The 25440-nt window shown below is 32.8% G+C and overlaps 1 protein-coding gene across 2 annotated transcripts; it reads right to left on the minus strand.

The window, feature by feature from the left end:
- Nucleotides 1-51: 51 nt before the first annotated feature.
- On the minus strand, nt 52-24530 carry Hrb27C (Heterogeneous nuclear ribonucleoprotein at 27C). Of its 2 annotated transcripts, XM_066727923.1 has the most exons (8): nt 24384-24530; nt 23440-23647; nt 23179-23365; nt 21869-21951; nt 21045-21435; nt 19193-19393; nt 17054-17209; nt 52-1218 (listed from the first exon to the last, which is right to left on the minus strand). In XM_066727923.1, exons 1-8 carry the CDS (start codon nt 24419-24421, stop codon nt 1097-1099), a joined length of 1386 nt encoding a protein of 461 aa, XP_066584020.1. In that variant the 5' UTR covers nt 24422-24530; the 3' UTR covers nt 52-1096. The 2 variants fall into 2 exon arrangements, with proteins under 2 accessions (XP_066584020.1, XP_066584021.1); XM_066727924.1 differs by lacking the exon at nt 19193-19393 and having other exon boundaries at nt 58-1218.
- Between the last annotated feature and the right edge of the window lie 910 nt (nt 24531-25440).

Genomic DNA, 25440 nt, shown 5'->3' on the forward strand with positions numbered 1-25440 from the left:
ATATATTAAAATGTGATCATTTATTTAATAAATAATTAATTTTTGGCAATATCCTGCTCAACGCTGTATCTAAACAACCAAAGTTGCAGATACAATGATATAGAATAAAATAAAATTGACAAAACAACAGCCAGTTGGAGTAATACTAGAATTTCACACACTCTACGGTCACCCTTTGTTACGAGCACAATACTATATATTCAAATATATTCTCTCGAATACGTGTGACCGTTGTGTGCCATTCAACGTGTTAACTTACCGAAGTGACCTAATTTGAATGAGACTCATCTGCCCGTATTCTTGACTTTTACGTAATATTCGACATTTGCTCGTTCTCGATATTTATTAGTCATATGCGTTGACTTTTTTTCTAAACATTTATTAAAGAAATTAATTCTATAAAGGAATGACGATAACCCATGCATTAATCATAACAAACAAGAGGTTGATCAAACGTAAAAGCATGTCATGAATATTCGAACAAAGAAATATATGGAGATTAGTTTGTAAAGTATTTATTTGCTCCCCTCCTGTCGCGTTCAGCTAATATTACAAACTGGTAAATACACTTGCGTTTTTCTCACGAAACTATCAGGCTCCTGGCTCGTGCGCTTCGTACCCTTGTTAAATTAAACTCATATGTGCACTGTATACATCGAAACGGACACAAACATATATAAATAAAATCAAGTGTTTAAACAATAGTGATTTTATGAAAGACAAGCAAATTAAGCAATTGTTTAACATATAAAAATGATTTAACGACTTATTGTTAGGTGTAGAATACTTTTCACTGGTAAGACTACTTATAATTTCTATTCCTTGGTCTATCTACTCTTTAATTTAGCAAAAACAAATATACAATGTAGATCTCAAAGTAGAGAAGGTATCCATGCAGGGAAGTCGAACTTGCAGTACTTCATTTATAAAAGATGACCAAGTCAATGTCATTTCTCGGTACTTGGTCTCCTATAGTATAACCCTGGATTAAGTAAGCGCTTCTTACGACGACGTATTTAGCGCTAGTTTTCTGGCGTAGAAAGGATTGTTCAAGTTGTTGTTTTCAATCAATGCAGAAGAGATATCATCTTATCTTTTAGCGGCGGTAAGGATGATAATTGTTGGAGTTGGAGCCAATATAAGCTTTTTGAGGTCCGCCAGGGCTGTAGTTGTCATTGGTTCCTGGTGCAGCAGGAACGCTTGATCCGTATCCGGTGCCTGTTAGAATCGCATAAAAGAACGTAGTACTGTGTGCCAGGAAATGAGAAGGATTTATGAGGCACGCGGTTCATGCGGAGCTCGCTCCTGGCCGATTAAAAATTTGTCTCTATTAACCACCAAGTTAAATCGCGAAAGCAAAAATTCGTGTATCGATTGAGAAATATTTCTATTTTTCATTAACAATGCCTTGTCTCTTTGATAATCTTTGTGTACAAGTGCAAATGAAAAAAACGATGAGAGATGAGAGAAGTCGGTAATCCAAAATTCGAGTATTTCCGATGGATTAATTTGATCGTAAATATCAAAGTTTATTGTTGATTTCGATTAAAAGAAAATAGATCATTGTTATAAAACCGATCTAGTTTTTCATTTTGAGATTGAAAATTAAGTGCGAGTATAACTGGTTGCAATAAAAAAAAATAAAAAAAATTGCTCCTCATGGAAATAGAAGAGAAAAATACTAGAAGAATAGTAACATTTGCACAGAATGAATAAAACTGATTATAATGCGAGATTGTGTAAATATAATTAATATAGTTTATTTTTGTCTGCCGATGATAATAGGGAAAGTAACGTGTATGAGTTATTTACGAGTGTATTTTTCGAGCTAATTTTATCGACCTAGATATTAGAAAAGATTACATCTTAAGAGAGTACAAAGGACAAATGTAGGGCTGAGGGTCGGGTAGGGGGTCTGCAGGAATTTCAAATGTTAGGACAATTTTGATTCATCTGAGCTAAGAACGTTTCCTTTTAGAGAAATCTAAAAATACATGATACCGTATAATTAATTGTTACGTAAAATTAAGTATTCTACGAATGTCTTACGATTAAATTTCTATTAAATTATATGTAATCTAACATAATGTTCATCTATTTACTAATTACATTAACAGTATTGAATTATGCCATATAGATGGAGCCAAGATTTCCCTTATTATCGTTTAATTCAACATTACTGACAGTGTATTTGTATAATATATTAAAAAATAGCGCACACTAAAGAGTATAAACTTAACGTTTAAAAATTAAATAATAAAAATCCAATGGGGTTTTATGTCAATGAAATCGCATACCTATCAGAGTAGCTGACTTAATCTTAATTTTTACTAGTATTTCGTGTCTTTATTACTTTTTTTTTTCTTCGATACAGTACGCTATTAACATTCTATGATTAAGCTTAATAGAATCATATGGAATAAATAATTCGTTCTATGTCCTTATTAACCATGAATAAAAGCAATCCCGATAATACTACACGATTGATCGTTTCTTTATTTTCCGAAATTCCTAAGGGCTATCTCCCCGCTATTTCTATCCGTTCAATTTATAAATCTTTATTTACAATGTGAAAAATCTGTTCATAGCATTCCTAACGCAAAACCGTATTCTGAACCCATATATTTGTTGTTTCCCCTCCGAATGACAGATATTTATATATACAAATCCAAATGCTCTGCTCTTATTCTAATCTCTTAGAGTCTATAGAAAGGATGAAGTAGTAGAAAATCTAAAGATTTCCTCTTGCACAAAAAGACTTTCGATTTTTATAATTTTGATATAGCTACCCTTCTCCGTTAGCGATTAATCATTATATACAAATCCTGAGATCTTGATTTTACCATTACTTAGCGCCTATAAGGATGATAGGTAGAGTGTTGAGTTAAGGAAAATCGTTGGGGACCAGGAGCGTCACCATTAGGGATGAAAGAAGGACTTCCGATTTCCGTGTTTTTCATTTTGGGTATGAGAGGAATATCTGCAGGAAAAAAAGGATATAGCATTACTAAAACTTCAGAAACTGTTTTTGCCAGACTGAAGTTGTTTCAGCAAAGAAATATAATAAGATGCTTGGAAAAGCATATCCTACAGGATAGGGTATGATAATGCGGCTCTGCGCTTACTTACATTACTAAATAAAATCTCTGTAAGCCAAGCTATAGATATATACTTATGCTAGCGAAAAAAAATTGTGATATCAGTCGAAACTTGGTCAGTAATAGCCTAAGCTTAAATTTGTGCTGTTTTAACTCTTAACTGATTAGGAAAATTATAGGTGAGGCTCAATGATTTATTAATACTGAAACAATAATCAACTCGTTAAACTTTAGTCGAATCGGTAAAAAGCAAGGGTTTTCTCGTAAACGGTATTATTCAACGTTAAAGAACTCCAAGTGTAGGAAAATGTGTATGGATTCAATAGATAAGATGCAATATTCTTCATTGATGTTATTTTCTATTTAATCATTCTCATAATCTATACCAGTATATTATACGAATAATGATCCATTTTTTCTCTATAATATAATTACGTCGTTATAATAATTATCAGCATGTCAACTTATCATCATTATATATTTTTTTATATTTATATATCATTATAATCATTATTATTAATATTAATATTAATAATATATAATATATATATGTATATCTTAAGTATCAAGTAATCAATTAATCCACTAGAAACACCGTTAAGTATATTAATATATATATATATATGTTTACGTGTCGTGTATGCATATGTCATTTTGTCTCCAATGAATAATATCGATATAATAGTATAATAATAGAGTAGTAGTAGTTATATTAGTTGCAATTATAACAGTAGTGGTACTACTAGTTTTCCATACATCGTTGAGTAAAAGATGAGAGTGTAGAGATAGGAATTGTTTTTGGGATAAATTGTTGGCTTAAAACAAAAGAAAGTTTTACGTAGTTATCGTGTACCTAATTAAAAAGAATCAACCACACTTCCCAATGATAAATTCACAGTTTTTCAATGGTTACCACTCACCCTTCGCTATCCGCGATCTTTTTATTATAAATAAACTACGCGCCAGTGTTTTGACATTTCTCCAATTAGCGCCTCATGATCAAGCACTAATGGCAAGTCCATTTCACTCGTATTACTAACTTCGTGTGGTTATCTTAATTCATCTGATTAATTGTAATTCTTGTAACCAAGTGTGTTTATCGTTAAAGCGTTACATTGCTAAAATTAGATAACGAACGTCAATTCACACTCAGCTAATTGTTCTTTATTTAACATGCCTCTTCCATTCTTTGGCACGTCACTTCTTCATCTTGCTCTCTTAAATATGATCAAAATAATTTATCGCGTTAAATAGGATTGTAAAATTGGAATTAACAAAATGTTATATAGTCCACTACTGTGATAAATCTGTTCTCATCTGGCAAAACTCGAGGATTTGCGATTTGATTTGGAAATATTGCGACGGCACTTATCATCACATTGTCGTAATAAGCACTAATGGTTTAACTAGCATTGTTATGCGAATACTTCCCTATGCACTATATGTAATTTACTTTGTGTCTTGTTTCTTTACTTATCAATGAGATTTGGCAATCTTTACACGTGGTTTGGCGCGGTGTCTCGCCGGTACCTCGTAAAAATTATAGCTCTTTATCACTAGGATTGTGTGTATGTGTGTGTGTGCGCGCGCGCGCGTCCACGCGTGTTTATGTGTCGAAGCGTGGAATCGAGTTTTTCTTCATCGCGCGTCCCTCTTAAGCCATCTTTTATCCACACAGTTCGCTTAGCTTCAACACGTAAATATTTGCTTCCGGTCTCATTCATTTCAATTATTCATATATTAGCCAATAAATTACACCCTGCCCAATCGCGAGCTTAGCACTCGATTGTATCTCTTTGCCTTGCTAAAAATAGAGAACTCCAAATAATATTTTATTGTAAAAATACAATTGTATGTTCCTTTGGTCATTATTGCTATTCCGTTGCTGGAAATGCAGCGGCCTCATTTACGAGTTACGATAATTTTATCGGGAATTAGACGGGTTGGCAAAATTACTAAGTTAATCTCACGCTTTAGGAAGATATTCGCAATTATGCGTTCACAAGCAGTAAATCAACAAACCCATATACACACAATATTCCGAATTTCTCTCGCACGTAACACACACACACACACACACGTAGAAGATATCTCAAATTTTAGCTGATTACTTCGCGTTTACTAGTTCCATTATCGATCATAAAAAAAGAACATTAATTGCAATACTAATCAACGACTTAAATACGCCTTCTCTTTACTTAAAAATTATGGAACAATTATGATTCTAGCCGGAACACAATAATTGGCATTGTTGTTTAAAAATATTATTTCCTTGCTACTTTAGTACTTTACTATTAGCGATCTTACGTCAATTTACGCGTTAATTAATTAAACAGATAATAATGAATACCTTAATTCTTGAACCTACCAGCCCCGTCCGTGGACAATCAATCCCGATCCACCGGAGCCAACTAGATAACGTTATGTTTATTTAAGTAAAAACGAGTCAAGCTAATTTTAATTTTTTTTCTGCACGAAGGTACTTGGATATAATTGTTAATTTATAATATACATTTGTACACAACTTATCCGTTATAGTCAATAATTAGTCAATTTATCTAAGGTGGTTTCTAGAAAATAATCTCTCTCTCTCTCTCTCTCTCGATCACATTTCACTCTCTCACAGTCATACTTCATCTCTCAGCTGGACACAGCAACGACACTCCGAGTGCCGTACGCGATTTTTTAAAGACACATTCAAAAAGCTTGGGAGTTTTTAAAGTATTTAATTAATGTATACGGTAAAGAGTCAAAGCAGGCACGTGAATTCTTATTAATTTAATTTCAACGAAGATAACTTCCGGTGCTTTGCAACATCTATCCGAACGTTAATCCTTCAATTAGTTCATTGGTCAAAAATCGTATATATTTAAATGTAAAATTATTGTATAATTACAATGGTACAATGCACTTACTGGTTTTCACTGTTTTACAAACTCTCTCTTACACTCATTGCCTTACATTCACCTTTCTCACTCGCTCTCTCTTTCTCTCTCTTTCTCTACCCGTCCCTTAGCCAATTATTCTTATTCTCCCTGATTTCACTTACACACATGCGGACATTTGTATTAACGCTAAGCTTCGCCTTTTTTATAAACTTAAGCTAGATTCATATAGGAGTTCAATACTTTGTAGCCTCGAAAAAATGTTAAGTTCAACAAAAATTTATTCGTACCTTCAGAAAATATTAAAGTCATTACTCGCGATTGATAAAGATCAATTAATTACTTAATAAAATACAATTATGAAATAATAACAACAATAGCACAAGTTTGCTCGTTAAATGATTTGAGTCGTAAGGGTTAATGATAATAGTTTCGTGATAATTCGTAGCAGTATTTTGACACCTTTTGTTATTTTTAATAGTCTCCATTTCGTTTTATCCTAGGCTTAAGTGCTTTTGCAATATTTCCAAATCGAGCAAGCGTATATCAAGGGGGAAGGTAAGCAGGAGTGATATAGAATATCAGGCAGGGTCTCCGGCGAGGTGACTCGATTTTATCGTCTACCTACCTAAACTATACCAAAGAGCAACTGTTGAAAGGGACATTCCGGAGGTTTTCCCTAGGAGAGGGGCAGTGGTCGTTGGACGTATTTCAAGAAAAATAAAAATATGAAATAACGAATATGAGAGCTTGAGAAGCAACCCAAGGCAACGATGCTGTCTCTCCTTCGTCTTGTAACTTAAGTTTTACCTCTACCAAATTTAATTAGAGAATTACATATATACTCTATGAAGTATCAGTCTCGTCAGGACCATTATCTGTATTCATTTATTCTTTTTTCTAATTTTTTTTTTTTTTTTTGTTAAGAATAGCAAAACGACTGGAATGAGCAAAGTGACTTGAAATTTATTCTAGTTAAAATTACGCACTAAAACTTTGATATTGAGCACAGTTGATGGAAGTGTATAAAGTACCTATTTATATAAAAAGAGGAAAGCTATATAATTAAATTAATGATTAAGAACGTACGAAAAGTTCTATTGAAAAATTCGTTCCAACCACCATCGACCCTGAAATCGGTATTATACTAATTGTATAATTAGTGTACAGTTTATTGTTTCTTCTCATGTACGAACATACAATAATGTATGTTGAACTCACGTCGAACATTAAATAGTAATCACGATAGTGATATACATATACAATTACGCTATTAGTTTGTGTGTGGATGTGTCTGTTATCCTGTGTGCGTGCGTGTGTGTATATGTGTATACAAATCCGCAAGAATAGTAATCACACTTAGTGGGCACGTTTGCTAATAAATAAAGGTGTACTATGTTCTTCTAGCAAGAGTAGCAGGATTAACCAATGGAAAAGGCGTATATTTTTTTATTTTCCCATTTTCTCCCAGAGATGCACTTGATTAAAGGCATGGTCACGTTCTATCTCGTGCGTGTCGCATTACGTTTCGAGGTGTATCAATGACCGCGTACTTGGAAATATTATTTAATCATCCTGCCATAAACGCGGCAGCAAGCTATCATCGAACTCGAATTAATAAAATCGAGCAGCATTCATATTCACACATACTCGGGATAGACGTTTATTCGCATAAATCGTCAATCATTTATTAGTCGTAGTCCCTTAATTAATTAACCGTAATAATGATCTAATAAGTTCTGTTACCCATGCGTCCTCTGGATGCGTAATCTAATATTAAACTTTAGATCCTAGATAAAGAGTAAAATAGCGTTTTTAAGGCTCTGTTTATGGTTCTTTTCTCGCGCGTACTTAATTAAACATCTGTCTCGTTCCTTCTCCTCGAAGCCCCATTGCGATGTTGCTGCGGCTCTAATATACTGTACCCCCCAATCTCTCCATAAATATCTCTAGAGATAATTATGCACTAACTAGCACGTTAATTGAAAAACTCTCTCGGGCTCGGTGTGACTTAAAGACTTATTAATTTTACATTTTACCAAAAGCTTTTAATATCCTATTATCCTTACTACGATAATTTTTCATCAAAATTATGTTCGAACCTGATAAATATTCACGATATTTTCGTACTTTCTTTAGTGTATTTGACTTCTTAATCTGCTTCTCTAATAGTAAGTTCCTGCAATTCTCTGTTTGATTTGCGTGAATTTAGTGCGCGAGGTGCCGCAGCTCACAGCCATACGATATATAGAAAATGATCGCTTTACGGTAGGTATAGCTCTACCTATATACTATGATGCTGAATGCGATGCTCTTCGCGACACTTTAATCTTACTCGTTAATCTCGACTCGAATCGTGTAATTACAATTAGCATAGCTCCAACAAAAATAGGATCGATGCGCCGTCGCACGATAGTTCATTACCGCGTATTAAGATATAATAAATATATATATATATATATATATATATATATATATATTTATAAGAAGAATTCGCAAGTTTATCGCGAGAAAGAATGACGTAGGAACCCCAGGAACGAAGGAGAAATTACGCAGAAAATACGTGCTCTACCCGTCCGCGGTCCGACCGATGCTTTGCTGAGGTATAGTATTTTCGAGAAACTCTACTGTAATAGTCGAGGTCGTTACTGCGTTGCTTATATAATCCGTCTCGTGTTAAATCTAAAATAGCCTAGGTCTCTGTAAGAAAGGTTTATCGAAAAGCAGTCCTGCGGCAAAAGCCTTTGTATAGAGGAGCAAAAATCGCTAACAAGCATCCCGTATTATTGGTATTTGGACAAACGCATCGCTCCGCGCTTTTTTACTTATTCATTTATTTATTTATCTCTCTCTTTAATTAAACAATTCATTCCCAAACTCATTCCATGCACAAATTCTTGTTTGCCTCACGGAATACATTCGTCCGCCCATTTTCTCGTATACCTCGATTGCGAGCCACAGGCCGATGATACGCGTACACACGCATACGTTCCTCTTGACGCATCTCAACCACGATTTATTTTAACGAGCACGGAGAAGAGAAGTCTAACGATTGGCGCTCGCCGTAACGATAATTACGAACATGGAATGAGTCGAGAAGATCGTGCGTATCAATTGACGAACGTTCTATTTCACTACTAACGATTTAACATTTGGTCTGCATTGTTTCCTCGAGCTTGTTCACTCGTCAGAGAAGTGATATATCCATGGATTTTGTCGGCCACGAATCAACCGTCTCGCGTAATGCGACCGCACGTGTGTCACTTGTTCTTCCAGCGCACGAGAAGAAGCTCAGCAACGACGATTGCGCACACGTTAAAAGTAGACTTTGATAATGGACGCGTGTCCGAGGAAGTTATACTTTCATACTGTGTCATCATCAGACTCCTAATCTAGCACACGCGATAGAACGAGCTTCCAAGTACGTCTAACCTATCGTCTAATATACAAGTAGTCCACATTGGATGTGTAGCAGTAACAGAACCGTTGATGATAATATACTAGAAGCATCCAAATGACGATATACCGCTGGTAATCACCAAACAGCGATTACCATTCAAAGTGGATCTTTAATATTTATTATAAAGTTGCGAGAATACTTTCATCCACTTTATACCACTTGCTCTTTACTCGCGCCTCGCGTTACCTATCCTCGCCTTCTCCTCGAAATTTCTCTTCATAATTATGTGAATAATAATTTTCTGGACAAAGTCGCTCGTGAGCGGAATCTTCGATAGAAAAAAGGCCTTCGCCTGCACAGTACTGGCAATGATATTCTTTCGCACTCAAAGAAAGCCCTGCTTAAAAACCCGAGCCCACGATGCTTTTACCCGAATAACACTTACGCTCTCTCGCAGTGTTCCCACTTCCGCTGAAAATCAAGTGATGTGTGTCTGTGTACTGTATACATATACACGTATGCGTGTACCCGAGCATACGCGTGCACGGACGACTGTAATTGTAAACTACATACCTTTCAAAAAATACCATTTAACGTGTGATTCGATATATATTTTTTAAAGGTATACACTTACACGGACAGATATACGAGCGCGTGTACATACATACGTACATACATACATATATATATATATCATAATGAATAGACAGATACATGATAGGACTTCAACATGTAAATAGCATTTTCTCAACATCTCGTGCGTATAATCATCGTCATAATCGTTCAGTAATTATCCTTTTTATTATTGTTATTATTATTATTATTATTATTAATCATTAAATACTATTGTTAATCATTATTATTATTAGTAACGCGCATAGTAAGGTCATCGCGACAAATTCTTTTCGTTATATTTTTTTTTCCTGCGATTTTCATTACTCATTATACTCATGATTTTGTTAATATAACTCCTAAATCCTTCGTTCTTTTAATCCTTCTTACTCTATCCTGTTTTTCAACCTTGTTTTTTTTTTCATTTTTTTTTATTTAACCATAAATTTATCGAAAATACGGAGACAATGCGCTCTTGGCCTGGAACACGTATCTCAAACCTAAGTTATCCGACTGTCAATTGTTTTGTTTCGCTTTATGCGCCATAAAAAAATCAAAGTGGATTACAAGACTGATTTTGGATTTACGCGTCGCATTGATCGGAAATTCAGCAGTCGAATACCCTAGTTTTGTACAATGAAAGACGATGGACAATTCTTTGGGCACTGGGAGTAAGACGAACAGAAAGCATTATGAGTGTAAAGATCATCGGAATCCCATGACGCTGGGCTTCTACGGGACCAGCGTCACGCGATGGATGACAAACTGCGGTTTGTTTAATTATTCTCAATAAATCTATCGACTCCATTCTTTTTTCTTTCGTTTAAATCGTTTTCACTAAAATCTATTTCAGTTAGCTCGTAGGGGGGCACGATCTTACCAATACAAAGCTAAAAGTTACAAGTATACAGGTCATGTCATTACAGTTAATAATTTCAATTATTACCGTTTATTATCAATATCGACTTTATGTTTATTACCTTAGACCTCTCACTAAAATATGGTAAAGTAGATCGATTGATTCTCATTTAAACGTGCAGGGTAGCGAATTAATCTGTCCCCTATAATGTACATTGTTTAGAAATTTTCATTCGCTAAGAGACCTCTCGGTCGTTGTTTCAGCCAAATCAGGGATAACAGCCAATGCGTCAATATCTCACGTCAAAGAAACATTGAAACGGCTCTTGAATACCAATTTAAGCCTCTCATCTCTTTCATCCGACTAAGATTTTCGCTCTTCTCGATTTGCACGTGTATTCCCAATATATTCCTCTCTCACCCCTACTAAACTATTAATTTCTCGCATTAATTCGCCATCGACATTTACTTCGAATTTCATAATGCCCTCTCCATTTAATTGAGAATTCCTATGTACTTCCACACTAACCCCACTCTTATTTTCTTGTTTTGCTCTTAATCTGTATTTGTTCAAATTTCATAACATGCGTGTCCCTAATGTGTTGTTGTATTAACATGTTGTTTGTGTAATGAGATAAGTAACGTGGATAAAGCGTCAACTTCCGATTACGATTAGACTCTCAAGATCTCCACCTTGTTGTGTATTTATATCCCTACTAATGTAAATTATAACGAAAAGTCCGAAGGACTGAGCACTTTATTCAACATGAACAATCAAACTGGAAGCTGACACCCCCCCCCCCCTCCCCCATCCTCCCAAATCACCCAGAAGGTCGTATCAATGAGTGCTTGTGTAATTTCGGCCACATTCGTCGATTTCTATCAGTATCACGTGGCATGTATATTTCACTTAAGCTTTTCAACTAGTCAGTTATTTTTCTTCTGTATAACATTATTCGTTAAACACTTAGCACAGGGTACTAACATAAGCATAGTTTAGATTTTCTCTTATATAAACTCACTTGTTTAATTCCTATTTTTGTTTTTACTATATATCTTTAAGATCATAATTACTCTGCTTTATCAGACTCGTATCGATAATTACTTTGTAATTATATTTTAATTCCTTAACGACTCCTATGTAAACATAATTTAGAATATCTCGTGCTTCAACACATCTTGCATCTTATATTACGCAACGTTCGAGTTTTTAAAATTATACACAATTTTCATTTACTTACACACCTTATGCTTTATGTGACATTGGCAATAAATTTAATATACGAACAGTTTAGGACATAATAATAATAATCTCTCCCTTTCTCATTCTTTCTTTCTTTCTTTGATGATCTTAAATATCAAGAAAACATTATTAAATTATCTCTCATTTAATTTAGCTTTGTACTTATTCTGTAAAAACTTAGATTTACCGTAATCCGGAAAGCAGTTTAATTTTTTGTTCCTTAAACAAATTCATGCGCGAAACTAATTGTACATTTAATATATATATATATATATATATATGTATAAAATGACCTTTCCTTTGTTAAATTATTTATTTACAATTGTGATTCAAATCATTTCGTTATAATATAATAAAGAGTTATCGAAAGAAAAGTGATCTAAGAGCAGGCCCTGGCAGTGAAAATTCAAAAGACCGTTGCCTTTCTCGTTGCACTTTATAATAAAGGAAGAAAAAAAAGAAACGATCAAATAAAAATATTAGTACCTTTGTTATATCAAAAATATTCCATATGAAATTCTAATTATTGCGGATAGTCTTTTCTTTATGGTTATCCTTATTCGAAGCTAATCTGGCTTTTTCCTTACGTACAACTTTTGATTTAAAAGTGGAAGAAAAATGCCCAGTCTCTTTTTCTATCTAACGATTAAAGTAATTACGATGAAATACTTATGAACACGACTTACGAACAATTAACTATCGAGGACAAATGGGAAAATGCTCTTATGTATCTCTCTTTAAGAAATAGTAAAAATGCAATATGTGTATATTATCAATATCACACTGTCATTTGTAAATGTACACTAATTTTTAAAAGAACCGATGACTGCTGTCATAGTAATACTTATCCAACCAACAAAATTTCTATAATCAGTTAAAATTATAATGGGGGCAATAAATATGTTACGCGTAATGTAAAATTATTTAAACAGTCTTCAGTAAAATGAATAAAATATTACAGACACGTTTAAAACTAACAAACATTATAAATAAACATGTACAATTATGCAAAATTAATAACGAAAGGATAAAATTAATAAAATTCGGCATTTATCTTTACTTTTATTATTCATTTTATGATAGCCTACATTGTGTTGTATAATTATTTTTGTATTAAATTTCTAAATAATCACTTACTAAAGAATGCACAGGTCGAAAAAAATAACAATATATGAAACGTGACGATGGATTACGAACAGGGAGAAAGCCAAAATCAGGAGTATTTTGCAAAACATTTTAAAATAAAAAGTTAAACCATTACAAATATGAGGAAATATTCTACAAAACGATTTAATAAATAAAGTGAATTTATTTATAATTCATCGTAAAAACATATAACAATTTGAGTCGTGACTATCATCATTTCGTTAATTCTTAGTCCAAGAGAAATTATAAATATATAAAAAAATGTATTAGAAAAAACAGTTTTCTTTTTGGTTTTGGATACTCGGTCTACTAGACTTCGTGTAAACATTAGAAATTTAACATTAAACAAATGCGATGGTACAGCTAGCGTAACGTAGTGAACTATTGGAATAAAACGAGTTAAGAAAAGGAATAAAGCAAGGAGTGTCAACCCTGAGATTAGCCATAGTCCACACGATCAGTGAACTGGGTAAATATTAACAACAGCTAGAATCAAAGTCTTTTCCCTATTTAATATCTATTACATTAATCAGACGAATTGTTTATGTATTTAAAATACTAATAATATCCCATTAGATATAAATATATTATCTGATACAATTGGTAATCTTTAATTATCCAAGTAGTTTCACCATTTAGTTTCGGTTTTCTGACTCCTTTCCCGCTTTTTCCTAATTTATTATATCATTTCCTCTCAAGTTAAATGATGTATATACAATTGTGTTGTAGCAAGGCAAACGTCAAATTTACACCATTTCTTAGCATAATTCATAGTATCGTCTTCCCGCTGAGACTCGTTAATAAAATAAATTAATTTCTCTTAGTCATACCGATCAATGTGCTAAACAACTTTCTATGCGCCTATAACATAAACTTGGTACAATTATATACTTTATTCTTTTCATATCTATTCAAATATCACTGAACTTCAAATTTTACAACAAATCGACAAATAATAGAAAGTACCATAGAGGTAAGAATAAAATCAGTAATAATAAGAATCATAAACGTATAGTAGTTATAATCTAATGGCTCCATCAATTTTCTATTTGTTATCGTATCATTTTTACTTGAAAAATAAGATCGGCTTTAAAAATCTCTCTGTACAGAGAAAATATTTAGTTTATATATTTATCCTTTAAACGCTGCTCCCGCTTTGCGTTAAAAATCACAAAAATTATTAATTTTTATCTACTTATCACGTTACTACTTAGCTGAATGATCAGTAAGCTAAACACTGCTTAATTTTTCTTACCTTATTTTGTGAATCTGTTTTCTCATTATACGCGCGTATTGTTTGTGTTTCAGTGTGTATGTGTGTGCTCTCTGTTGGGGTAAGTGTACGTAACCGTGTCTGTTACGTGTGTACCTCGTTTCACAGTTATAAAAAATTAGCATAATAAGGATTATTTGATTGAGCTCCTACTAACATTCGTCGTTAATTATTTTGTTAATAAATGTGTTATGTTGATCCCAAAACGTTTTACGAGTCGCGTTTCCGATTGTTATTTGAAAATTATAATGAAAATTATGTATACGATCGAGATATTAATATCAGAACATGCACTTTAAAAAAAGAATACCTTCCGAATCTTATAAGATGATATGATTGTCGATGCACGTAATAAAAAAAAATATATACTTTGTTAATACGATGTAAAACGTATTAATTTTTATTTCACAAAGATACACAATGAAGAAAACAAAAGAAAAAAACACATTTGAATGAGTCAATATATATTGATTGCTACAAAAAATCTACTCTCTGTTCTGATAAATATATTAAATAGTAAAAGTGAAACTGCTTTAGCGTGACATTGTAAGAGTGATAAATATTTTAAAAAACAATGGGAGATAAACGCGACTCGCTCGGTAATAAACTTGAACATTGAAGAGCATTGTTCTCAAATATTTGTTGTTTAGATCTATGGTAAATCCTACAGAGTAAATATAATTAAGTCATATATTTAATCAGGTAGACTTTTCAGATCGATGTCCCCCATCGAGATAATCATACAATACAATTATAATTATATAAACCCACCCTCCATCTTCGATATTATGATCTCAATCTAGTTGTCTAAAATTTAAACGCTTATAAGGATCATACAATTATTGTAATTATATTATAGACAGTAATAATAGTAATTGCAGCAGCAGCGGTGGTGATGATAGCAATAATAGTAGCAGTGTTCTGATAGTAATAGAATAGAAATAGAGTAGTAGCAATAGTTTTGTAGTAATAGTAACAATAGTGTAATGTTAATAATAATAGTAACAATAATAATAATTGTTTTCTTAAGCAAGCCTAATTAATAATAACTATTATAAATCCGAGGTAAAAAATAAACCAGTGTTCATCTGGTGTATAATTATGGTCGCACAGAAACCAGTCCGACAACCGAGAAGTTCTTATATTACAATTTATAAAAATTCAGTATCGTTTGAAATTTTCTGCCGTCTCGCTTCCCACGCTTTAATAATAGTCTTTATACCCTTAATTAAATTTTGGAAGCTGATGACTGAACAGACGAGCTCTAAGTAGAATATAGGGGGAACATTAAAAGAAAATAAGCTGAAGGAAGAAGAAGAAGAAGAAGAAGAAGAAGGAACTGAAACATATTTATAAGATACTACTAGTGATATGATATGAAAGTAAAAACGGATGCCCGAAAAATTTGCACCCTGCTGTCAAAATTTGTAATTATACATACATCATTAAAATGACCTATATATTTTCCACTATCTATGTAATTTAATCATAGGTATGTCAGCCTGTACCTTACTTAATTATTTGTTATCGTTCTCTCAATAACAGTTATTTAATAAATATACGAGATCATGGAGGGATGGGTGAGTTCGAACGTGCTAGTCACTCGCTGATCTTTTATCAGAGACCATACCGTATAAATTATACTTCTTTATTTTAATCTTATCCATTTTGTTTAGCTAAAACCTTTACCAACGGTAGAAGGTGAATAAGTATCAAAACTTGTGCAATCTATTGACGAGAAGAATTTTCTCATTCACCCTAACAAGACAATATTGTCTACCGCGATAACAGTAATTAGCAGTTTCTCTTTACACTCAATTTTACTATTTTCACGTTTTGCATTTCACACAACTGAATCTTATAATACTTCTACAATTTGCTTTCTCCCTTCCTACCGAGTGCCATACAAAATTCACTTGCACCATGGGTTTGTGTATTGTAAAATATTCTCATTAATTAATAATTATACGTTAAATACGAAACATGATTGACCGATTTTGCGAGCGATCAAAACAATCAGTCTTTCCTACAGTGTCCTTAGTGGAACATCTTGGAATCAAAAATATTTCAGCAAACGTGTTGAATATGCCACATAAGATATGTAAATAGATTATGATTCATTGATTAACTTTACTGATACGACCGCTCGCATGTATAACTTAAAAAAACAGGCATTCCTCGCGCTACAATAATTCTTATATTTAAAAATGCTCGATTGGATTAACATTTAATTACATACTTACATGAAGCATTCCATTAAAAATATTATTAAAGTGCAATAGCCAAAACATGCAAAGAAATTCTCTTTCCACGATATTACTAATTGTATATCGAGCAAGGAATGCCCGAATATAAATTTAATCAAAATAATATACGATGCGATTTCCTCAAAGACGAATTAAAAAACAACCCACGAGCAAGGCCAGGCTATTTAGCGCATTTCTCCATCACGGATCAATTAAAATGGTCATGAGGTAGGCCATTCTTTGAAATCAAAACCTTGCTGGCCAGGTTTAGGAGCGCTGGCGGCATACCCACCTTGGTTGCTTTCTCCTCCTTGATACGAACGCTGCTGGTAACTCGTATCCGCATAACTACCATATCCAGAATACCCACTGTACTCCGGAGTCTTAGCAGAACTGCTGCTGGACCCAGGTGCACCTGAGCCCGTAGTCGGCCTCGAATACATGTCACCTGCAACATCCATTCATACCAACATTATTTTCAATCATACCAATTTAAAACTAGATACGCGGATTCAATCCTGTATTTTAATATCTGCAATTAGATCATAGTTCGTACTAAAATCGCTACTTTCTCATTTGCAAAATTCATTTAATAATCAATAATAACAAACAAATTGCGCTTGAATTCTTCATTTAAATCTGCAATTAGTTTTTTCTCTTTTCCTTCTTGGTTAATAGCCAAACATAAATTTCTTCAGACTTTACATATACCCAATATATTTATTTCAACCGTTAGATAAATATTATAGCAGACTATTGTTTTATTATGTGAACAAGTAAAAATAAAATATCAAACTACCATATTTAATAATTATAAGAAAATGATTGTGTAAGAAAATATAACAAGTCATATAAAATAGTAGACTTCTCTCCATTTTGCACGATGTATGTAAAAACCGATGTTTAATCAATAGTAACATGGAAAGATACATTTTCTTACACAATTAAACTATATGATTTAATAAAAACATGTAGTATACATAAATGTTTAACACACAACAAGCAAGAAAAAATGTACTCATATTTTTAGGGTATAAACGACGAATTAATGTCCTCCCTTTTTAGTTACGTTATAATGTGATATTATCATAATGTTTGTAAAGAAACTGAAAAGAGAGATATTTTTTAATGGAAAATACTTAAATCAGACATTAACTCATCAGCAAGTGTGTTTTAATAGGCAATCCGGAAAGAGTGAAGGGGAAATATAGGAATTGACTATCCTACGCTACGTTTTATTTTTTCTTCTGAACTCGTGTATATCACTTACATAATATATAAAGAAATTTATAGCTAATAATTTTATGATACATTTTAAATGCATTAATATTGACAAAATGCGTTGAGGGCTTATCTGATTCTTTTTTTTTTCTTCCTTTTTTTTTTTTTAACAATTAGCATAGAAAGAAAATACTATAGACAAATGGTGAAATAGTATATTCTTAACCAGTAAGCAGTGGTGGTGTATGTTTTTGAAATGTAATATGTTCGTCTTTTTGTGTAAACTTCAACCAGAAATATAAAAAAAGATCAAGCGGATTATTGTAACAAGCGTTTAATCATCTCATTTTTTCATACTAAACTTAAAACTCTTATAAATCTTAGTGGAAACAACAGACACGTCTATTTAATTAGGTACTTCTAGTAAATACAACTTTCAAATCTAGATTTAATTTTGCTAAATTCCTAAAAACATTTGTAATAAAATTCACTCTTGCAGGAAACATGCTCTTGAAATTCTACACGCTAAAGTTAGCTTAAAAAGATGGAAAAATGTTTATTAATTACTAAAACGGATTAAAACATTTTTATGTAATTGGTCTTTGGGAATAACGACTTGACAATATCAATAACATTCAATAATATTAAAATTTTACAGCATAATCACTTTCTCAGTCTTTAGCTCTGCATATATGTACATGTATCAAAATATGCATGTGAATAATAGAAAAATAAAATAAATTATCAACTATTGCAATATAAAAATAGTTTCACTTTAAAACATAAAGTATATAAAATGTAGGATGAATTTAATAAGCTCGCGATAATATTTGAAATGCAATGATAAGGGTAAAAAAAATCATCAAACTAATAAAAGGTTTCCATTTAGTTGAGAAAACGAGACAAAAAGATATGCTTTTAAGCTCGACTTATACTATACGGCACCTGACCAGCACGACACGGCACGACAGGTTGGTTGAAGGAGTATGGAAGATACGTTTACGCTCCTTCAGCTAATGTATCGTGCCGTGCCGTACTGGTTCAATGCCGTATGGCATAAATCCAGCCTCAGACTGGTCTAAAGTGGATTATGTTATCTTAAAAAAAAAAATGCATTTTAATTTGCACCAAGGAGAAGATTGAAGGATCGCGTCTGATGCCGAAGGGTGGAAAGAGGAAAGAGTTTGTTTGACTGAGCTTGAAGACTCACCCTGCGGACCAGAGGGGTTCGAGTTGGAGTTGGGCTGCGAGGAGTTGGGCTGAGGGGGCTGGGGTGGGGGCTGGGTTCCAGGAGGGGGCCCATTCTGTGGCATGTTCCAGGAATTCCAGGAACCCCCGGGCCCGCCCCCCGCAGCCCCACCAGTACCCGCCGTGGGCCCGTAGCCCCCTGAAGCGGCCGCCGCCGGCCCACCTGCGATCATTAACCACACAAAACACGTGTCACCGACCACCGTTACACCTCACCTTCCTACCACTTTCTCATTTCTTTCTTAATTTTTCTGCCTCTCAGATTATAAGGTTATCCCAACTACAGGCATTTTTCATCATAACTCTTTGCTCTTCCTTTACAAAACTGTACAGATAATCGTGACGTAAATGAACCATCAACATTAGTGTACCATCGACGACTATAATAGCTCAAGACGGAAAACGTGGCATCACGCTATACCATCTAATTCGTAATAATAAATCGATGATACTGTCGAAGTCATTTTTTCAACGATACTTTTTTTCCGCCCTTTCAGGAAACAACGAAATTTTATTTCTTCGTATTTGGGATCACCTTAAATCAAATGAATCCTATACCTCTGAAACGTCATCTGGGTTCATGCTTGGTTCCTATTTAAATGATATAAGAGGAGACAACATTAAAATCTACGAAAGAAAAATTGAACAGAATAATATACTTGATAATTTTAGTGATTAATCTAAAAATTATATTTTTGAAAGTAGAGATTATTTTTTTAGCAAAACAAAAAGGATTCAGTTTCAAATTATATTGGCACAACAAAATTATGCAGATGATCAGAAAGCATTTCCTTATTTATCTGTAAGATACAATGCAACGTCATTGTATTATAATTATACCACAGTGAAGCAGATAATCAAATTTAAGCGTCAAAATAGCAGATTAAATGCGTATTTTAAATTTTAATTGAAAAATTCGTTTAATTGACAGCTACCTATGAGTTTTTAGAGAATCAAGCACAAACTTTACAGATAGGACTACGAGGTTTTATTTTCTCAAAAAATAGAAATAGTTGAATCTCATGTTACGTCAATCCAAACACATACTATACTTTCATTCATTCATTAAAAGAGAAGAAACGAAAAGCAATAGTTTGGAATGTAAAAAGATATTACGAAAAACACGGGTAATTAGAATTTATGCAAATTTGAGCTGACGTAACTTATTGAGATTATTTTTGTATCGTCCTATTGTATTTTCTTTCCGCATAAATCTCCAGGGGGCATTAAAAAAAAAAAAGATTTATGAGCAATGCTCTCTTTTTTTACTCCTATTTCATAATTTTCTAATTATGGTCGTTATTCTTAAACTAACCTCTTCAAGCAGGATGGAAGGGAAAGGGTAGGTTTAAAATTATGTTAAATATTACAACTATGATCTTATCATATGTTTACATAAAATAATGTAAATGATGTTTCTGTTGTAAATATGTGTAAAAAATCTTATATTATCTAACAAACACTTTTCATTGAAACCACAAAAGGAATACCAGTAGCTTTACAAATTAGCAACATCATTTATACTAAGAACTGTATGATTTTAGATCTGTTTCTAAATCTTTGATGTGAAGATTGATAATTATAATAGTGACAATCACTATGAGAGAAAAATGTAATATTTTTTAAAATATATAAACAAAAAACAAAATTATATAAGTTTCATATAATATTATTGTAATTTTTCGTTTCCTTCGATCAACGCTATAACCAAGTGATAACAATCTGGGTTTATTCAATAGATCGTTTTTCATAGAAATCAATAGCACTATCTTAAGACTGAAAAAAATCAATCAAGCATAATTTTGAGAACTCACCATAGCTTCCATAGCCTTGCGTTGCTGCAGCGGGTTGCACGTTATAGCTGCTACCCCATTGATGTGGCGGTGGTGGTGGAATCGTTTGCTGCTGAGGTGGCCCTGGTGGTGCTCCCCAGCCTTGAGCATTGTATTGGGTACTGTAACCAGCATACCCACCGGTTTGCGGGCTGGTACCCCATCCCTGATACTGTTGGATCATGTTGCCAGGAGGACCCATAGGCCCACCCATCATAGGTCCACCCATTTGTCCATTAGGACCACCCATTGGTCCCATATTTCCTGCCATTCCCATTGGCGGCCCACCTTGCTGAGGTGGTCCCCATTGACCTTGATGGCTATCGTTCATTTTGCTTGATGAATCCCGTGGTTCTGCTCTTTTAATTTCAACCTACAAGAAATAACAAAACAAGAAGTCTCGCACAAAAATTAATGGATTTCCTAAACTTTTAGATTCTCCTTAAAATTATTTGTAGAATAGTACTAAGATACGATATCACGCTTCAAGTTCTTATGAATAAATAAGTATAATATATATCTATGCTATTACACTATGGAGACTTCTTGCCCTTTTCTTAAATAATTATCAGAGTAATTAAAAAAATGATAACAATTAGGCATGTTGGTAAATTCTCGTGCCATATATTTATAACAAAATAGCGATTAGATGATTAGATGTGTTTCTTTATAATGTATTGTATCAAAATAAAATACTGATTAAAAATAGATTTATGAATAAATTATGTTCCATCCAATGTACATTACTCTTAAAGCTATCACCCTTCCAATTTTCAGAAATGTACTGCGGAGCATGGTTGCTATACCTGTTTTCCATTAAGATTGACGAAATGTTCTGCAACACAGCGGTCTACTGCATCTTCATCCTCGAAGCTGAGAAAGCCGAATCCTATTGTCCAAATGTGAGACAAGACATCAAAAAATTTGGTTGATTTTTGTCAATATTTAAGTACTAGTACATCAATAACAAAGAATTGTTTTAAAACAATAAGAGAAGAAATTCTCTGAACATATTACAAATCGTATTTCTTAATAAAATAAATAATTTTATCTAACTGTGTGTTATGATGGCTGATTAAAAGAAGTTTCATATCCAGCATTATATTGCCAAAAACTGTTGTTTTTTAATCAAGAAAACAGAACACCATTAATGAATATAAATTAATTTAAAATTAAATTTAGATATTAATGCTAATATTGAATAATAGGTACTTGATAACAGTGAATCATGTACAAACGAAATATTAGTTCAGCCTTCTTGAATGCAGCCACCAATATTATCTCAAGTATAAATACATACATGTTATTTCTATACCAAAATGAAAAGCTTAATTATATTGATTATTTGCAAAATGATATTTTTGTAGAAAAACTTTCAATTAATAATTACTAGTGCATATAATGTATAAATGTTATTATGTTTATATACTGCAGAAAATTCTATAATTTAAGGGAAGGATTGGCTACTAATAAATTTAAATAGAAATTTATAGATGACCTTATATTAAGAGTAAACTTTTACTTAAGCTATTTAAATATAACTTATAGGATAAATTTAAAGACTTAAGTTATACTTAGTATACTTAGCCAAAATTGTAATAATTACTTATGCTCTTATAATACAATTTGATATTAAAATAGTTTAAAATGAAGAATTTATAGACTGCTTTGACCAATGTGTGATATCTAATTAATTTAAATAATAAAATGGAAGTACAGTTAATGAAAACTATTATTTGCATAATAAAAAAGGAGGCTAAAAGGGCCAAAGGTTTAAAGGGAAAGGACATAAAATTTATAAAATAATCCTAAAAACCATCTTAACCTCTAAAAAATTTGGAAAGTTCTCCACAGTATAAGCACTAATAAAACTAAATATAGGTAATTTGGTATTATCTTTTTAAATTGGCATAGTTAATTTATATGGTTGGAAGTGTGCTGCATTCAAGTCAGAATTTTTGATGTACCCATTAGCAATAGGAGAAAAATTAATTTCATTGTGTGTGTTTTTTAAATAGTTTTTAATATTTGACATCTTCAATCCAATCTAATGTGCAACATTTATCAAAAATTCTAACTATTTGATTATATTATTAATTAATAAAAAGGTACTAACCTCTAGATTTTTTCTTTTCTTGGTCATACATAATAACCACCTCCATCACTTTACCAAAGCGTGTAAAAAATGACCGTAAATCTGTCTCTGTAACATTACTTGGAAGGCCACCAAGAAACACTTTTGGGAAGCCACCACTGCGTTTTGGTTTTTGCAGAGTTCTTGGGTTACATGGTTTTGGATCAATCTAAATCAGAGTATTATTTATTAAAAAATTTAGCTGTAACAGAAATGTCCTCTATCTATTTAAAAAATACTTACCGTACGTCCATCCAGCTGATGTGGCCCATTTTGCAGAACCACAGTTACATTAGCTGGATCACTAAATGTGACAAATCCAAACCCACGGCTTCGTCCAGATTCACTGTTTTTCATAACAACACAGTCAATAACTTCGCCATAGCGGCCAAAGTAACGTTGCAGATTCTCCTGTGTAGTTTCCCAAGACAAGCCACCAACAAACAATTTACTAAAAAAAGCAAATTTTTTTATTTTATAGCACAAATGAAATATAAACAGTATTTATTTATAAAAAATAAACTAGTTCAGTAAAACATTCAAGTGAAAGTTTTATTAAAAAGAATTCTTATTTAAAAAAGAAGGAAGAAATGAATTTTAGCAATTAAAGTGCAAATACCTATGTATTTTAAATATACAGCTATGTTAAAATGCAGTTCCTTGGGAATTAAGAATGGAAAAATTAGATAAAAATGTATGCATTTATATTTAATTTCTCCATACAGAAGTAGAAAGTAAATAAAAAATCTAAACCTAATATTTTTACCGAAATACAACAATTTTATAAGAACTAAAATTCGTAGGCAAACACAAGTAACTAATAAAGGTGCAGAATGGAAAACGGTCAACGATGCCGGCGAGTTACACGAGAATGCTGCCCGGAGCCGGCGTCATATTTATTCTCTACTTAGGAAACCAGCCTTTAAATTTGGTACATTAAAAAATCATAGCAACGCCTTTACCAAAATTCCTCTAGTTCCGCACTAATCTCCGTTGTGCACGAGGAAATTAGCAATATTTAGAAAAGAGCTGAGCAATTTCGGAGCGGAAGGTGATAATGAAAGAAAATAAAGTACGATACACGAACGAGGATCGCACGCAATAAACCAAATGGCTCAGAAACGCGGTGAAAGGTTTTTATGGAAAAGGAGCCAGTTGGCCGGTTAAAACTTCCATATTGCACTTACCCCTTTTCGTCGTCGTCCATTTCGGTCTTCACTCTCATAATATTTCACTTAAAACTACAAGAATGTTGTTAGTTTTAGGGCGCGTGTGGGAATATGGCACGATGCTTTAGCGCGGACGAGGGTAATGGCTCCCTGCAATCAACGCGACGTCCAGAACAGAATGTAAACGTAACGAAGCGACGCGCGTCACTTCCGACGCCAACTAGTCAAAACAGCAACTATACTTTTCGCTCAATTTGCACACTTACACCTTTTTCTCATTTCTATCCTATACAATACCATCAATTCAGCAGATTCTCATCAAAACTATCTCACCCGCAGTAATAAACATTTTCCATTTTGCTTAACCTCGGTTGAATTTCAAATATAATTGTTTCACAGCTTTTGTAAGATGAAATTCTATAACAATTGTGATAAAGTTTTAGAATGCATTAGAAACAGATTTTTCTAATTAGATATTCTAATAAAATTACTACGCCAAAGCAATAATAAATTTCAAGTTACGCACGGATTGTGTCCATATATTTATTAATAATTGAAAATAGGGATATATTTGATGTAACAGGAAAAATAATGTTTTAAGTTTTCTGTTGAACGCAGCAGTTCCTTTGGGTTCAACGATCTGTCACACGTATATGATTTCCGCCATCTTGACTACTTAGACGCGGCAAAATTCAAAAAATTTGCGCTCTTTGCAAAGTCTAAAAATATTTTATTATTGTATATTCATTGCATTATCGTTATTTACACATCACTAATTTTCAACGAGAAAAGTAATTATTAAAAATAAAAATTCCTGGCAGTTATGCAATCTTAGCTAATTGAAAGTCGATTAGCGTTAATTATTGGGTCATTAATCTTACAAATATTCAAAGTTTACTACAATCTTCTTTCGAAAGGTTCGGGCGTTATCGAGGTCAAGACCGATGCTGAAGATGAAATGACATTCCAGAATATAAAAAACCTTCATAGAAAAGAAAGATAAAAAATATGTTCCCACGTTTACTGTCGTTGAAATAAACCGAAGATATTTCGTTAAAGAATTAAGAGAATAAAA

The sequence above is a fragment of the Prorops nasuta genome, unplaced genomic scaffold (assembly GCF_024137725.1).
Source record: "Prorops nasuta isolate Cenicafe-Biocafe unplaced genomic scaffold, Cenicafe_Pnas_1.2 PNAS00005, whole genome shotgun sequence".
In the NCBI taxonomy this organism is placed as follows: domain Eukaryota; kingdom Metazoa; phylum Arthropoda; class Insecta; order Hymenoptera; family Bethylidae; genus Prorops; species Prorops nasuta.